General features: G+C 34.6%; 1 protein-coding gene across 1 annotated transcript in view; it reads left to right on the forward strand.

Annotated features, from left to right (window-relative positions):
• Nucleotides 1–17,985, forward strand: part of LOC128246264 (probable vesicular acetylcholine transporter-B) — a 64,765-nt gene that overhangs the window by 17,136 nt on the left and 29,644 nt on the right. The window contains exons 2-3 of the mRNA XM_052964459.1: nt 2,530–2,707; nt 15,604–15,698. Of these exons, the coding sequence (XP_052820419.1) occupies nt 2,573–2,707; nt 15,604–15,698 (230 nt within the window). The 5' untranslated portion in view covers nt 2,530–2,572. The remainder of the gene's footprint in view (nt 1–2,529; nt 2,708–15,603; nt 15,699–17,985) is intronic.

Below are 17,985 nucleotides of genomic sequence, written 5' to 3' on the forward strand. Positions count from 1 at the left end.
GAAATCATTTTTATAACCATTTTACCATAAGGAGAAAGGTACAAACCACGCCTAAACGCGGCATATATTTAAACATGTTAATTAAGTTAAGTATTTCTTCTATCTGTAGCATATGGTAAAATGAGAAGCAATATGATTCAATACTTTGTAAAAGTGGTAATCTGGAAACGCAGTGCGCGTTTTATGAGGACCTGTTGGGTCCGAAAACTTGTATCTCCTCCTCCCCTTCACGATTCTTAAAATGACGCATGCGCAAAGGAGAAAAACGTCGGGAATTTAAATTCATATCAGAAAACTATTTTAAATGTATGAAAGTGTTGTGTCAAATTACTTTTTTTTCAATTTGTTGCTTTAAAGTAATATCTTCAACTATATATAGTCTCTGAAAGAATCTGAGACAGTTCTCGTCGAAATGAAACAAATTCAAAACAAACAACATATAATCCGTTCTACATGAAATTGGTTTAAAAACATGACCATGAAACGAGATTACTATCGACTACTATTCAAGACAACATGTAAACATTTAACACCAATTCCACAAAATCAAACAATAAATTATTTATTAATTTTTGTGTATGTTATAACATGACCAGTATATAAACTGGTGAAGAGAGACATTCCACAACATCAAAACATGATTAGTCTACTAATTGAAGGCTAGTGTAATAAAAGCGCTGAAAGCGTTAAAAGGCTGAATTCGCGCGACAGGCGTGATTTTACGTTTTGTTTTGTAATTCTGTTTACAGGTAATAAAAAAAGCATCAACAAATATTTTGAGTGACCCCAAACTGTAACCGATATGTGCCTGTCATTCCCTTAAAATAAGTAATGTAAATTGGTGAATTTTAAATAAAATAAGCTGGTTTCACAGTAACTGATAATCCTATATGTACAAGGATATATGAACATTACCTCTATCTCGCAACTTTATTGCTAGTGAAAAGTTTATAAAATGAAACCCGATATTGGTTTAGGACTTTTTGACTACAATAAAAAGTATTTCAAGTAAATAAAGTAAGGCAAGGTCTTTCGTCAACACCTTTTTATTTTCTGTGTAATTATCTGTTCCCCTCGGTTCTACACTAATATCTATCTAAAATTCTACAGCTTGCTTTCAAATTCACATTAATGTTGCAATCTTATGAACGTATTTAAATAAAACGGTATTTTAATTCGCACTATTTCATAACCTCATTTATCCTTTTATCATCACGTCAAAAAGTAGATCTGACACTACCTGATTTCGCCTACGGCCTATAGCCTTAAAAAGGCGAATAAGGAAATTCCAATTAAGCAAAACATGATTTGCCAATAAATATACGTCTACGATATAAGACAGTCAGTTAAAAACTTGTGGGGAGAGAAGAGTGGACCGTCTTACGAGAATTCACCCTCAACCGCGTATAGATAATAGCCGGTTTAGGAGTATCACCCCAACCGCGTATAGATAGATAAGTGCGAATAAAGAACTAATCCTCTTCGCGGTGAAGCTAAGAAAGGAACAATCACTGTACTCATAAAACACCCAAATAAGTCAAACCATTATATATACAAGACCATATCAAAAAGATAAGCTCTTAACAAGAATGCGACGGGTGTCTCCGAATATCCTTGACGTGTAGCTTTTGCAAAACGATTGAAGGCAGCAAAGTCATAGGATTTTGTGATTTTTATTCAAACATCAAAATATGCAATCACGGTCATACTTTATGATACAATTGATAAAACCCGACATAGATATGTTGGGATTTAAATATACCACTACATTAATCCCGTTTCATGCCAATGTAACTTCACCGTGTCAATGTGACAAATGTCGTTCCTTTTGAAAGTGTTCTTCGTGGCTATTTGGTAAACACCATTTCAACGTTAATAAACAAATGTATTATATTTAGTGTCCACCGACAGAAAAAGTTGCATCTCTCTTATGCCAAGCATCTATCTCTTTCAATACAGCCAAAGTATGGCTCCTTGGCTAATCAGCAAATAGACATTATGCTGAAAAAGTTTGATTGTCAATAATGGAATACTCGCATTTATTTACTGAAATTTGTCGCACGCATTCTTTTCACCGTTCACCGTCGCCCATTCACCCGACGTCATTTTTTTAGACCATCTGTTAACAATCATTGTATTATGCTCGAAACACATTTTGAGTAAATGACTTATTGTGTTGTTACCTTTCAAATAATGACTTAAACGCCCGAACTATCACCATAAGCTAAAATAAAATATGTTTAATACATAACACGATATTATGTGCGCTGGTCCACTCGGCCTGCTTACCGTAATTTGTTCATAAATGATGTTATAATATACGGTCATTTGATTCAAAATTGTCGCTTTGGTAACATTGGTATTATTTTGATGTTCTGACTGCATTGATAGCTGAGGAAAAAATATATCATCACTAATCTTATTTTCAGCTTTTTAAAAAAAATTCAAGTTATCACGCAACAATTCATATAAGTTATACGTGAATTAACATTTTCAATTGCGGTTATATTTACTTTTCTTATACTTCAGTCTTTCAGTTATCAAAACAAGTTCCCCGGACAGCTGGACGTGAATGCACATTTGTAGACGCGGTCTGACCTACTTTCAGCGATATCGTCTGCGCGTTATGGCTGAACATCACGTCCGAGAGTATGTGAAGAGGGTCGCCTCTATAGACATTGAGAACTATCCGGAATGGGATCTGACGGTAATATCATAACGCATGTGACCTTCTAGAAAATAAGTTACACGTCCAGTGTAAGACTTTATTTTAATTATCTATTAATTGTTTAAATTATTATAAAAGAAAAATACAACACCAATAAATTCATGTGTTAATCAAAGGTATGGTTCATAAGGCTGTTTGCCTCTTATAACAAATACAATGAGTATGCGTACTTTAAATATAAATGCATTCTCGATTTCTATGGTTTGGTCAAAGTCAGCCAAATTATTTATATGTCAACATTTACTGAAAAGCTATTATCAACCAAACTAACACAAATATGACCTATGGATAACTTATCCAAGTGTAATATGATTGGTTGCTGAAGTAGCAAACACTTCTAGCTATGCAACTATCAGTCCGGCCTGATTTATAACATTGTTCATTGAAAGTTATGACAAGCTTACACACTTCCTTCAATCACAACAGATTGTACATTGTAAATGTTTAAATTTTTATTTTTATTGTGTTTATTCCATATACAACAACCGCTTAAAATGATTTTTTTGAGCATCATTTGAAGTTTATTCAAAATCAATATGTCAGATTGTATTCATCTTTGGAAAGAACAAACTTTCTTACTAGAAAAAATCAAAGGTTATCTCAAAGCCATTTGGAAGACTCAGTTGTTCTTTCACATAATCTATGGATAAATACTTCGGATACTTCGGAAGCTCTACAAATGACTGAGCGCGGTTTAATATGTATAAATACCCTATAAAATTCAGTGCTGATGTAATTTTCCAGCGTCATGTGATGTACAATTTCGTGGAATTTTCCTCGTTAGTGACCAATTGACTGTAAGATTAGCAGTTAAATTATTGCCAATGAGAACCAGAAAATCTATTAATCCCCAGGGGCATTTTATTGCGCGTAAAAAAGTACGCTAAGCCGATGAAATTACTACACACCTTATTAGGTTTCGCGGTAAGACATGCGAAAGTAATATAATCAGAAAGATGTCTAATCATACATAACTCAAACAGACAAGCTTTGAATTTATTCAGTCTAATATTTATTTTATGTAAGTGTTTAAAGTGGGACTGAACCACAACCTGTATATCCTTAGTATGTTCCTTGTTTTCTTCTTTACGAGTTCAGGTTGTATACACAAAGCGTGAATTTTGTTTCTACGCACTAACGTTTCTGCGGATGTTGGCTTCTGGTCTACGCATTGTATTGTTGCTAGAAAAATATTAAATCTTGAAACAAAGGGACTCAGTATTGCCGCCATGTTCGAAGTGCGCGTGCCCAGTTTATACCACAATGCATAGTGGAATTTTTACAGAGGCACAAATAAAATGTCCAAAAAGCCGCAATTTTGAGCCAGGTGATTATCATTGATGTGACCTCCATAAGCTTTTGATATGAAAAAATCACTAAAGGCCTTAGTCTCACAAACAAAACGTCTTTAACCTGGAAAAATGTTCTTGAAACTGTGGCGCTTAATATGCTAATTCATAGATATATATGTAAAGGCAAAATGACATCACAGGTTCCTTTGTCATTTTGTTCTCCACTCATGTTTTTTTCAAACAACTTCAGCTGTGTAGAGCTGTGTACAGCTGTGTAGAGGAAATATCAGTTTGGGATGCTGTCCCTGTCTCCGGGACTTCTCCGAAGACAGACGATGCAAATAACATTTTAAATTATGAGTTTATACGTGTTTCTATTCAGCATTTTTTTGGTTTTAACTTTAGTATGTATATAAAATTTATAAGTGTGTGTAGAAATGCGAGGTCGGTCAGGTGATCCGAACTAAACATGTATTTATATTGCCTAATTAGCTGAAATGATTTGACTTACATTTTAACCATATAATATTTGTACAACTACTGAGCATATAACGGTGAAAAGAAAGGAGTGTATCTGTAACTAACGTAAACCCCAATGTCCAATCACAATTCGGTTGCCTGGTTAATGGTTAAAATGGTATTTGTACACAACCACCCATGTAGATATGTTGCATGCATGTTAGCATCAAACAGATCGGTGCAAGTTCCCAAGAAGTGAATACTACAAGAAAACTGTTCTACCTCCATATAAACACTTTAAATTTTACACTTCTTAAGGATGGGTTATGTTATGGTTATATGTTACTTGAACAAAAACATCTTTAGTTTTTACCCTTTCCATATTGCGCTCTACTGCACACATATATGAGATATGACAATATTAGATTATAATTCATAACTTAATAAAATAAAAATAAAAGAAATAGGCATACACCAACTAACTGATTGGGGGCAAAATGATCTGAACTAACATGGGTGTTTTTCAGATATTTCTTACTGAAATCCTGGTTGAGGCTGCCAAGCCAAACCCGTCGCCTTTCCTCTGACCATAACTTTTTTTTACATTGATTTGTAATAACTTCAGCTAGCTGTCTATGGTATGAACAATTAATTCCATTAGATGATTTATTCAGACAGTCGATAAGACAGTAATGAATCACTTATTGACTATTTTAATTCAGTAATCAGCCGACTCATATGATTTGACAGCGAGTCCAATCTCAATATCGAAGGTCACTGCTACTAACCTGCGATTGCGTAATGGGATGACCGTCGATCTATACGTGTGCACTTACTCACAGGGTTTTTATATGTTATTCACTAGATGATTCACAGAATCAGTCTGCGTGGGAACATGATTTGTCAAGTTCATTTTGACTTTTTGAAGGTTTGTGGTTGAGCATCGATAATGCATTTTTATTTCCATTTGTTATGTTTCAATTAACTAGTATATAAGTATTATTCAAGAGAATAACCAGAGTCCATGAGTAATATTTGTTATAAAGCTAACAAACCATTCTGGGGTACGAAATCTTCTGAAAATCCATGTGTGTTACGGAATTATTCTAAGACGGAAGTTGACATGTCAACTGACTGGTTCCCATTCCACACCTATTGTATTGCACATAGCCGAGAGCCAGTGCCTACAGAGCCAAGGGAAGCAAGTTAGAATTACGCTTCAGAAAATGCGGAACAGGGGCAAGTTTGTGAGAAAACTATCGGCCTATAGAATAAATGATATAAACTTAATTTATTGTACTAACGTGACCGAAAAATTATCAGTCGTTTACATCGTTATGCAATGATATGGTGTCAAAGTAAGCGTCAGTTGTTCTTTTTTTAAAGCTTTTGAAAATGAAAATGATTCACAGTTTATCTCAAATCGATCCTGATCATTTAATCGAAAAAAATATATTAATGAGGCATGAAAATAAAACATCTCCTAGACGGCACTAGCGAGCATTGACCGCAGTAGTGTTTCAATAAATGTTCATGAACAGCAAATCAAACTGAGTATAATGTTTTGTATGTTGGCGTATTTGTGCTTTCGAAGATCAACTTTCGAGAACGTTTTTATATCTCAAGTTGAAAACAGAAATATAACATTAAGATATGCTTGGTAACGGAATTTCATAGGGAGGTCATTAATCATATACCAACAAGGCCACGTGATAGTTTACAGAGCTGCGGGATATGCGACGTATACTTCCAGTTTCTCTTAACATTGTACGTCAGACAATTGTGACATACGCAAATTCAGGAACAATATCCGGAAGGTTGTTAATCAAATAAAGTGTTGTGGCAGTATACAGTTCTCTAAGTGTATGTCCACTCAGTGTCTACAAGAGACAAATCTTAACATTTACCGCAACTGTCGTTTTATCTCCCATTTGATGCTCATTCCTTAAACACCCCAAAACATCTTAGGCATTTTGCAGTCCTCTTGGGTAAAGGAATACTGTCTCAATAAACGCAAACATGATTGTTCTTTGTTTATTATTTGCTCTTTTACTAGCCGCCTTGTTAGCTGCCAAAAGAAAACGATTGTCAGATTTTTATCAAATTACACATTTCCAATTTTGGAGGTAACTAAATAGAGCCCAAGAAAAACGATGAATACTCTGGTAAATTGAAAGTGCTCTCGGGGAAACGCAGACCGTAATTTCTTGCACAAAGACACAGCGTGGTTCTTTAGTTTCGAAATAGGGTTCATTACGAAGTCCACGGTCTCATAATTGTTCACGCATGCGGTTAATATTGGCCGTCGGTATGGAAAATTGCTACACAGAAGTTCGTTGAACGAACACCGCGAAGGGTAGTTATCTGTTGTCAAAAGATTAACTTAAGTTTACTTAATTCTTAAGAGGATAAAACAGAAGTTGTTAAGTCTCCCCGAAATTAAAGTGATTGGGGAGGAGGGTGTAACAGAATTTGTTGGGACTGATTATTTTGATGTTTTTATGTAATGGAACTTCACAGAAGTGTCGTTCAAAGAATTTTAAACGATCCCTAGAGACTTACATAGTAAAGTAAACACTGAAGCACTTCGCTCTCAGGTTATCGCTTAGATAAGTCGGATATTCTGAAACGAATATTGGATGAGTTCAAAAGTAAAAATCCGCTTGAGCAGTATATGCATCAAATATTAATGACACTACAAAGAGCATATGTTAAAATCTTGTATTATTTATCTAACTTTACAGAGTAAACTGCCTTACATTGAACGGCCACAAATCCTGTGTTGAGAGTAAAGTGTTATATAGTAATGAGCATAATTATAATATTTAGGTTTCATTTTATGAATTGGAGATATCAATGCTTAACGCATGTTTGTTTGTGACATATACGAAGTAAGTTTTAACAGTAATATTTGTTTTAGAGATCACGGTGCCATAATGTGAGTATACACCCGTAAGGCGGATAAAAGCCTACAGTCGGAGATAATACCCCTCATTGGCACCGCGCGGAAATGTATTAAACTGTTATTACACATATGTTGTCTTTATATTTCGTCCTATGTTATAACTTTGTTTTCAACAGATATACAATGTATTTTCCACGTAGTGTGATCATTTGTCCATCATGTTCAATAGAGCATTAGAGTAAAGGTCAAGATATCAATAATTGACAAGTTATCGGTTCACTGCTAATTATGCAATATTTAGAAATATGAAAGTGATGAATTTATATTACTGGAAATGAAGGAAAATAATGGATCATAAATTGCAAGGTAAGTTTATTTTCAATAAATCATACATACATGATTCCTGAATTTTATCGTGCAAGGTTTCGATGAGCACGTAACAAGGTTGATACCATTGATGATGATGATGTCATCAGTGCCCCAATAAGGCCATTTTTTTCAACGCAAAAAAGTATAATTCTAATTCATTTAAGGTGTATATTTGCATGGGTATCCTTTTTTATCGAAGATATGCATTTAATAAATAAAGCGTTTAACTTGCAAGTGTTTCGCTCATTTCATACGTGTTATTTTTCGCTGACAGCGTTGTCAGCCAACATTTGATACATACATGTCACGTCTTCAATTTCCAATCTTCCTTTTTCATTACTATAATGTATGTTTTGAAACTTGGTTGACTTTTGTTTTTTACTGTTATTTTGTTCGGAAAATATATCTATTTAAGAAATATACCTCGTCACTGATCGGCCAGCCAGCCACCGAAAGTGAATATGGACCTGGGCGTTAGCTGAGGTTGCATTCATCTTCGAAAACTGGCCGTTCCTTGTAATGCCATAGTGCCGAAGTGGTGTTATATTTCTTAAAGTTCACCAAACATTCAAAATTCTAAAGCGCCTTTGAGGTGTTATATTTAACCAAGGCAAAGGATGATTGCTTGCGACAGTTTTACGCCGTTGTGAAAATCGCAAGCTGCAATAAATGACGTCAGCGGTTTTATATTATATATTATATATTTGGGGAGGTTCAGACCGGCCAAAATATGATATGGAACACTGGCGTGTTAAAACTGGATTTTTAAACAAAATACGCGTGCCGAGCATACATGTTACGGACCGAAAAAGAAGGGACACATTTATGTTAGATTTAATATAGTACGGTGCATAATTGAACCGGTGCGAAGTTGAGTTATATGGACAAATCCCGACATTAAAAAGAATGGTTGTTTTGCTGATGGAGAGAATGTGATCGTTTTTAGATCGTGTTCCGTTTTGGATTTTTCTTGAAGCCATTTTCGGCATTTGTGTTTATGCAAAATCCGGAAAAGACTTGTCAAAAGTACACCAACATGCTTTGAATCCATTAAACGAATTATTATGCAGTTTGTTTTGCTAAAACATTCAGAGTAAGCTAAACCAAAATGCACTTGAAGTCATGTTGATATAGACTGCAAATATAGGTAAATTAAATGCATTTAAACTCTTTTCCAAATCATCCGGTCCACAACAGTACATTTCATTTGACATAAATTTCACTTCTACCATGTGTGTAAATCAATACACCTATTATAGGATGAGAGGAAACATTTCTGTTCGTTTGATTAGCAGTCACCCCTGGAAAATTGAAATATCTTTGTAATTAATGAGTCAAGATTTCTGTTGTTGGGAAACTTTAACGTTACAGAATATCCGTCTCCTGACTTTTAACATCGTGCCGGTTCCTTTAAAACTCAATAAATCACTTTACTGTCGAAGCAAGCAAGAAGAACGCGCAGTTTGATGTCGTTATAATTGCTGTATCGGGCTTGTTAATCCCATCAATGTGTTAAGCGATTCAGAAAGAAAGCGTTTGTCTCGAAGCAAAGTTAAATTGAGATTTGACCAAGCGTAGTTACCCATTGTACACATAATTGTTAGCATTTATCGTTATGTTTAAGGAACAAAACATATACAATAATCTTTTGAATACATCTTCCGTAAGGAAATTCTTTAATCAGATTCCGGAAAAGGCTTGTCAAAGAAAACCAACAAATACTCTTCTGAGAAAATAATTGTTCATAAACTAATAGCTCAGTGTAAACGTATTCACAGACAAAAGTGACAGGCAGAAATGTTTATTTTTATACTTTTACATATTCTAGCATTAATATACATATTTTACATAATTCTACTCATGAACAAGTGATTTGACATGATTTGAAAAAGAAAGAAAATACTTAACTTGACACAAAGCAAAATAGTTTTCAATGTAACACGAGGATCACCTTATTGAACATGATTCGACCAATATAAAAACGCATCACCATGTATCAAACTAGAGGTTCGCATGGCGCCAAGACGCACAACATTCAAAGTAAAGTGTAGTCGCATGGCGCCAAGGCCAAATACCTACAAAGTATAGTGTAGTCGCATGGCGCCAAGGCCAAACACCTACAAAGTAAAGTGTAATCGCATGGCGCCAAGGCCAAACACCGACAAAGTAAATAAAGTGTAGTCGCACGGCGCCAAGGCCAAATACATACAAAGTAAAGGTTAGTCGCATGGCGCAAAGGCCAAACACCTACAAAGTAAAGTGTAGTCGCATGGCGCCAAGGCCAAACACCGACAAAGTAAATAAAGTGTAGTCGCACGGCGCCAAGGCCAAACACCGACAAAGTAAAGTGTAGTCGCACGGCGCCAAGGCCAAACACCGTGAAAGTAAAGTGTAGTCGCATGGCGCCAAGGCTAGAACCAACAAAGTAAAGTGTAGTCGCATGGCGCCAAAGCCAAATACCGACAAAGTAAAGTGTAGTCACATGGCGCCAAGGCCAGAACCAACAAAGTAAAGTGTAGTCGCATGGCGCCAAAGCCAAACACCGACAAAGTTAAGTGTAGTCGCATGGCGCCAAGGCCACAATCATTATACAAAATAACAATAATTATTTAGGGGAATGTTGTAAGTTCAAATAAGGGTTTTTATACCGTAAGTAAACCTAAAACCATACATATTATGAGTAAAATTTGCATACTTAATATATAACTTGGTAGTTATTCATACACTGCGGTATTGTTCGGTATTATCCGGAATTATTCGGTATAGAAACACTTGAACATCTTCTAAATCTAAGTTAAATAGAAAATAAAATCGGAGAAAGATTTTCTCCCTGTCGGACTCTTCTTGCCCATTGATATAAAACGAATGATTTTATATCATTGTACATGGTTTGTTTATGAGAGTAAGAATTTTACCCTGTAAACCATATTGAATATGCCTATGCCAAAAATCAGATAATATATAAGCATAAATAAGTTAAAAGTTGTGACTTTTTTACTTAACCATCGGTAACATTACATGAAAAGGGACGCAAAAATATATATATATGCACAAAACAACAAACAAAATAAATAACACTTTTATTCCAAATGACCGTGATGTTTTTCGTTCAAACATGTTTTTCAACAATTTTAAGTTTTTAAGATAGTTACTCCTTTAGCAATTACATTATATTTGGTCGGAAAAGTCGCATTTATTCGGACTTGTTATTCATTATATGTCATGTCCGTTCACAAACGAAAACATGGAATATATACTAAGAAGCTGTTACCCCTAAATATCCTCTCCATATAGCTTTTCAGACACTACCAGTAATAGTACTACAATATTCACATTCGTGTTAAACATTTAATATTTACGTAAAGACTTGATACACTTTATCGAAACTCTAACTACTTAAGGGAACTTTCAACTTAAAAGTTCTAGTAATGTTACTCCCGTACTTTCCGCATTCATTTTTTCCCCTCTTTCTCTTTATTTTCCCTATTTTTTTCCGTGGTATAGGTCAGGCAGTATGTAGATATCCCTCATTCAGAGAGCTGTATGATCCCGGTATAACTTGATTTTAAATGTCTATTGAAATTAGCACATATCGAATGAGGGTCGGTTTGTTCTGTTATTATCAAGCTCAAGCAAAAGACACTACACATTTAACTCATTTTGAATTGGTTTGTTGGTTGTCTATATTGTTTCTCCTTTCCGGTGACGTTCACGAAAATCCCGGTCCTATATCATCTCTGTCGACTTCCTCTACTGCGGTTGATGGCAGTCTAAGTATAGTACATAACAATGTTAATACGGCAAAAAGACACTTTGTATGCTGATTTACATAACTTTGATATATAAGCTTTTACTGAAACATGGCTCATGCCTAACGTTGAATCATCTGAGTTGTTTTTTTCCTGCCTTTCATACTTCTTTTAGAAGAGACAGATCTACTGACCCATATGAAGGTGTCATTGTCTTTATTAAATCTGATTTATTTGTATTATATTTGCGACGTGACCTTAAAGTTAATGTTGTAGAATGTCTTTGGCTCGAGAAACACGATGCACCTATGACAAATCTTTAAAAGAAGTTTGGAAGAAATTGATTAACAGAGAGAAAAAAACATTATTTTTTTGCGGTTTTTATTAATGATTATTTCATTTATAATACACATGTAACTATAAATAGTTACATTTTACTATAGAAATTCGTTCCCGCTATAGGATTATTGTCTCCACCCGTGAGATTATCACGGCACGTCAGGCCCCAATTTCTCGAAACTTCTTAAGCTTAACAGGCTTTTAGTCGCTTATTTCTATTAGCCAAAATACATACTGAAAATGGATTTTAATAAATGAAGAATGGTTTATTCTGATAATCATACAGATTATTCCTACATAATTTCTACAAAAAAATGAAGAAGTAAATATAACACATTTAATAGAACAACAAAAATAGTGAGATTAGCTTAATCCTGTTATAAGGGACTTAAAAAGTTTCGAGAAATTGGGGCCAGGGCGATTATGGCATAATTGCCTGACGAAGACATGACCGATTATAAATAATAATTATGCCTGAAGGCCCGAAGGCCAAAAATCGCGCAATGCGGCTTATATTACCTCAGAAAACCATTTACTTTTTATTATGCTATGACTTATAGATTTTTGTATTCCATATCTATCTCTATTACGTGCTTGTCAATGCTAAAGTTAAACTTCTTTAGATTTTTGGCACCAAGACCAATTTTCTTAGTATTTGAGAGGTTGATATTTTCATTGCATACAGTAATCTTGAAAAAAAATTAGACTGTGTACTAAATCACGTTCATTGTCTGCAAAAAGTACAGTGTGGTTAGCCTACATGAGGATAAGTAATTTAATATCGGAACATTGTTAAAGGTATGACTCTTAACTTACATTTTACTTAACCCATTTTATAATTCGTAAAGGTACCGCTATTGGAATCCAATGATCCATGTGTAATATTCATTCATACTTTTGTTACACTGGACTATCTCATTAAATATTTGAAAAAACTTGAATACATGTTATGTCTTTGCATATTCAATTTGAGCCTCTGAATTGTATTGGCTTTATTAATTCCTCAATTTTGTGTGTGAATTTGAGTGAAGAAATGTGTTGACTTGACTTTCATGCATGGATTTTCTTCCTGAGCGATATCTGTCCATCAATTAGTCTTTAAATTCAAATATATGTATATTGTTTGAACAAAGTCCATAATCAAAAGGCCGGAAAATTTGTCGAATTATTACTTTGAAGCAAACAAATATTATAAATCTTTATTTACGCGTAATTTAACTGCATAAAAGCATCGACCCCCTTTAGTATACGGTGTTAATGTTGAGGCCGAGATTTTACCCAACCACCATTTGTTTAATCCTTGATTTTTCGTTTTGTCTTAAAGTATTCACTCATACAATCTTGTTGGACCTATATTGTACCCAAAAATCTAAGATGGTCCTGTTCGTATCGTTACCTTGTTAGACGCGGCGCGTCTATAGGGATACATGTTTGCAATTGTCAATGGGTAAGTGTATACGGATACATTTTAGTTATGAAAAAAGAAGATTTGTTAATGATAATCAACTCTAATTCAACTTTACTTAAAATTTGTCGTCAATAACCGTTTTGATGCGTGTAAAACTTCCAAAACGTCATATAAAACGAATAAGCCTAATGTTTAAAACAGGAAATTAAAAAAAGTTATTCTCTGGGTTTTTTCATTGACTGGTCGCCGGTCATACGAGTTCGTTATTTTAGAAATTTACTTTCTGTGAAAACGATTTATATAAACGCTGTGGTAGTAAATAAGCATGTGAGAATTTACGGGCATATTGTAAATAAAAGTTTAAATTATGCATTTGATCATAAATATAAGTGCCTTAACACGACATTAATTGACTGTTTTAAATTTAAGTGATATAAAATGGAAGTACAGAGCTTAATTCACACGATTTTACTAACAAATATAAGTCGCAATAACGAAATTAACACAATTTGAATTTAACTGATATAAAATGAAAGTTCAAAGCGTAATTCACACGATTCAAAACAAACATTAATGAATAAAAGTAGGCCGAAAAGGATCAGGCCGAAATGATATCTCGGCCGAATCGACCCGACACCAATAATTTTATCGGTGATAATGCAAGGTACCAGTCTAAATAATTTACGCATGCCGGAGACGACCGAGTAACTACGAGCTAGAAAGTTGATTAAACCGTCATAGTTCGGCTATGTCCGTGTTTATTCGGAATATTAACAATTGTATATATTGTCACTTGACTTTATTGAGCCAATTGGGTATCGATATCTTTCACGTATTATATTCAATAAAACCCATTCAGCAGCGTCTTTGTTGATAAGCATCAACATTCGTCTTGTCCATTAAATGTAATGCATAAGATGAATTAGATAAATTTCCGTGAGTACTTGTGTCCAATTTGCACTATTTTATATTATTTTTGGGTTACGACAAAATGGACAATAAAGGTGAAACCATTTTTTTTAACTTTTTGCAGACGATAAACGGAATAATCACGAAAAGATATGATTCCTTAGAATGTACAGTGTATTCGGCTTCATTCATAAGTCTGTGCAATGTCACTATCATGGATTCATGTCAAAATCAGCTAAGTTCAGTCTAGAATAGCAGAATGCATGAATGGAAAAATGGAAATATGCTTCAATGATAAGGTAAGGTATTAGAATGTCAAAATGTCGCAGCTTACGTAATAGTTAATTAATAAAGTACTCGTTAACTGGGTGATTTCATATTATTTGCCCTCAGTCAGCAGTATTGGCCATCGCCCTTCGGGGTCAAGCTAATACTGCTGACCTCGGACAAATAACTTGGTCAATATGAAATCACCTAATCAATTACATTTTAGTATTAGAATGTATTCATTTTCTCGAAAGCATATCCAATTACTTTTATTCGGAATTAACATTAGTAACAAATAGCTCGTCTTTAATCGGATTGAAAACAAAATTTAATCCAACGATGGTGTATCACTGTTGAGTACCTCTGATATAGATTATATGACGGTAAACGTCGTAATTTTTTTAATGAATTTGTGCACCTACATTGCACTGTCTTTTATTATTGCCTCAATATTTCATGTTTGAACAAACATTTAGAAAATAACGTGTTGACTTGACTTGAACAACAGCATCTGACAGAAAGCATCATTATGAGAGAGAGAGACATTAAAGTGACTCGCTCGTGGTTTGTAAAATGCCCTTTTTAGTTACGAAATAAAAAGTGGTAAATTATAGGAAGTGTTAAACAAAAATACTAAGAGATGGAACCCTTCAGCAAATGTTGATATTTGCTCAAATATCGTCTTTGAAGACCACAATTTTCATTTTCGTTAATGAGCGGTCCACGGATGCTTAATATATTATAATGGCTAACAATGCTTTCTGATAACGAAGTGGACATATTAGAGCGTGGTCTTGCTTCGGCCACTTAATGAATATGTTGATGTTTCCAAAATATGTGACAATTGTATAGAATCAGAAATTATCATGAAAGTAACAATTGATTGTATTGAACAAGTCACTCGAGTGAGGTTTTGCTTCAAGTTCGCACCTCACTGTGGTTCGCAAGCGGTAATTATGTATAATCTGAATAAAATATGGTATGTTTAAATGCATCAACTATGCATCAAATATTTGTCTACTGTATGGTTGTATAAGTTAAAGGGCACCAAGTAATGGGTAGGTATATAGGTACAGATGTTGACAGGGGGTCATGTTCTACGTTCATAATATACATTTTATAAGATTGCGCAGTTTACACATACCAATCGTTTTTACCAACTTCATTAATTGTTTCAGAAACCGCTCCCGAAACAACCGGTACCAGATCTGAAGCAAACCCTAGAAACGTACCTTACCGTGACGAAAAGCGTCGTTTCGCCTGAGGAATACAGGTAACCCCTTCAAATCGACAACACATGTAAACAGGATATCATTTTGAATGAACAGCATACTGCATTTACTATTGTTTCCGTCTCTATATATTCTTTTCTTTTCAAACTTCTTAACCAACAGTAGTCAAACCATGTTACAATTACAAGATACTCGACAAACATGAACAACGTGGATATATTGCGTAGTGACTTTGTCCAACCCTTGCAACGCATTTTACGCCAGAGAGTATAAGCCTCAAACTGGTCGTGTTTAATGATATCAAACACACATGACAATAAAAGAATGCCGCTGCATGCAAAACTACAACAGGAAACACACAATCAGCTGACGTCAAATATTTCTTTGGAGATATGCATAGCCTTATTTTTGCTATTGCTATGTGGTGCCGGGATTAATCAAATGCTGTGCTTTTGATACCAGATTAAATCCTGAAGCGATTTATTCCCTGTTTTCATAAAAACAAAAAGACAAGATCGAAAAAAAAAGAATCTTGTATCATTGAATGATATCAGGTAAGATTCAAGATTCTGTTTTTTTCTATCTTGGGAACAAACTTCTACTCTGTGTACTGTATCCGTTCCAATGCTTACTCTGTATATCGCTTAGATTATCGTAATTCCAAATATTTATTTTTTAGATTTACAGACATGAACGATGGGATAATTTAATTAATACCTAGGAGACCTTACCGTAGTAAGGCATCAGTTTTTAATACGTTATTGGAGATTTTAATTTTTCGATTTTTCTAACCAATTTTACTCAAGTGCGTACGTGCGTATAACTAGGCACGCCCACGCATTTGAACTTATAATAAGAGTTATCTTCCAGAATGTTCATTTACAATACACACTGCAAAACATTGATTGTTCAAATCCATAAGAGGAAGCTGTGTTCACACGTTTTGTAAGGTATAAAAGTCATATTTACCAAGTTACTTATAATCATTTAAGCAATCGCAAACATGCAAAAGTGGCTTTAAAGGACTAAAATACACACATAAATGTAAGGTTTAATGTCTTTCTAATATTTATCAAGCAAAATATATGTATTGTTAACAGAAATATGATTATGATTGGTGGCAAACTTTACAGTAGAGCAATGTCTGTTCAGTTGCATGTGCATTTCATTTGGAAAATATTTTAAGTGATTTCCTGCAAACGAATGAAGAAAGGGGTGAAATTGAGAAGTTGTAAAACGTTCCAACTATCTAAAAAATACGTTTTGATATAAATGTTTCATGTTTAAAATGTTCTGAGCGTCATGTGGTTTGTTCAATATCATGTATGGCCACCCCTACTATAAATGCAAGGCACGATGAGGCCGCGCGTGGACCGAACATTACGTTGAACGAAGTCATAATAAATGTTAATAGCCTTTTCAAGGTTGTAAATATCACTTCTCGAACTCACACTCCGATCGAGGTCGAGGTCGTCATAGAATATATATAATCAGAGCTCACGCGCCAGCGCAAACGACGTCGAGCCCGCTGCGTGTGCAGCAGACCGTTGATGCGGTAACTGCATTGATCCTACAAACGGACACTAGTGGTCAAATAGCAAGTTAGCTTGGCTAACACGACGCATATTGGTAGAATTTCTGACACCGTGCAGGCTTTCCGCACTGGATGCCGTCTTAAAGCGACGTCGCAAGTATATGTACGTTATGAAGCGGCCCGGGTGTGTTGGTGACTCTTGATCTGTTGAATCTGCGACACCGTCGGTTTGTTAAAAACGTCCATGAAGGCGAACGATCGTATTTCTTTAGCATTCAAACGTCATGCTGATGTGCTTTACGTTGTCACCCTGGGCAGAGCGTCGTTAAAGCGTGTGATCGCTAGCATATGGCAAATGATGTATAAAGATCGTGTTCTAAATATATTTTGATCAATTATGAAATCAAAATGTGCATACTCTTTACAACTGAGTGTTTGACACACTATAATATTAAGAACGTAATAAACCAGGCGTTTGGAGTCAAATGTTTAAACATAAAATACAGTTGTATTTCAATATGAAAATATATAAATATACTTATTAAACATAAAATTAGTTATAGTTAAACTGTTTATAAAATAATTTAAAAAAAATACATCCAAGATTACTTTGCATATTTTGATTAGCCTTTTGAAAATCATCTCTCACATAATCCGCTTATAAATAACCTATTGCGTATTGCGGAAGACCCTAAAGAAAGTGCATTTCGAGTACAAATATAACTTTAAAGAAACAACAATCATAGACCAGCAACATCTGCAATAAATATAAGGTAGAGGTTCCGAAACAAAAA

Source organism: Mya arenaria, chromosome 2 (genome assembly GCF_026914265.1).
Source record: "Mya arenaria isolate MELC-2E11 chromosome 2, ASM2691426v1".
Lineage (NCBI taxonomy): Eukaryota > Metazoa > Mollusca > Bivalvia > Myida > Myidae > Mya > Mya arenaria.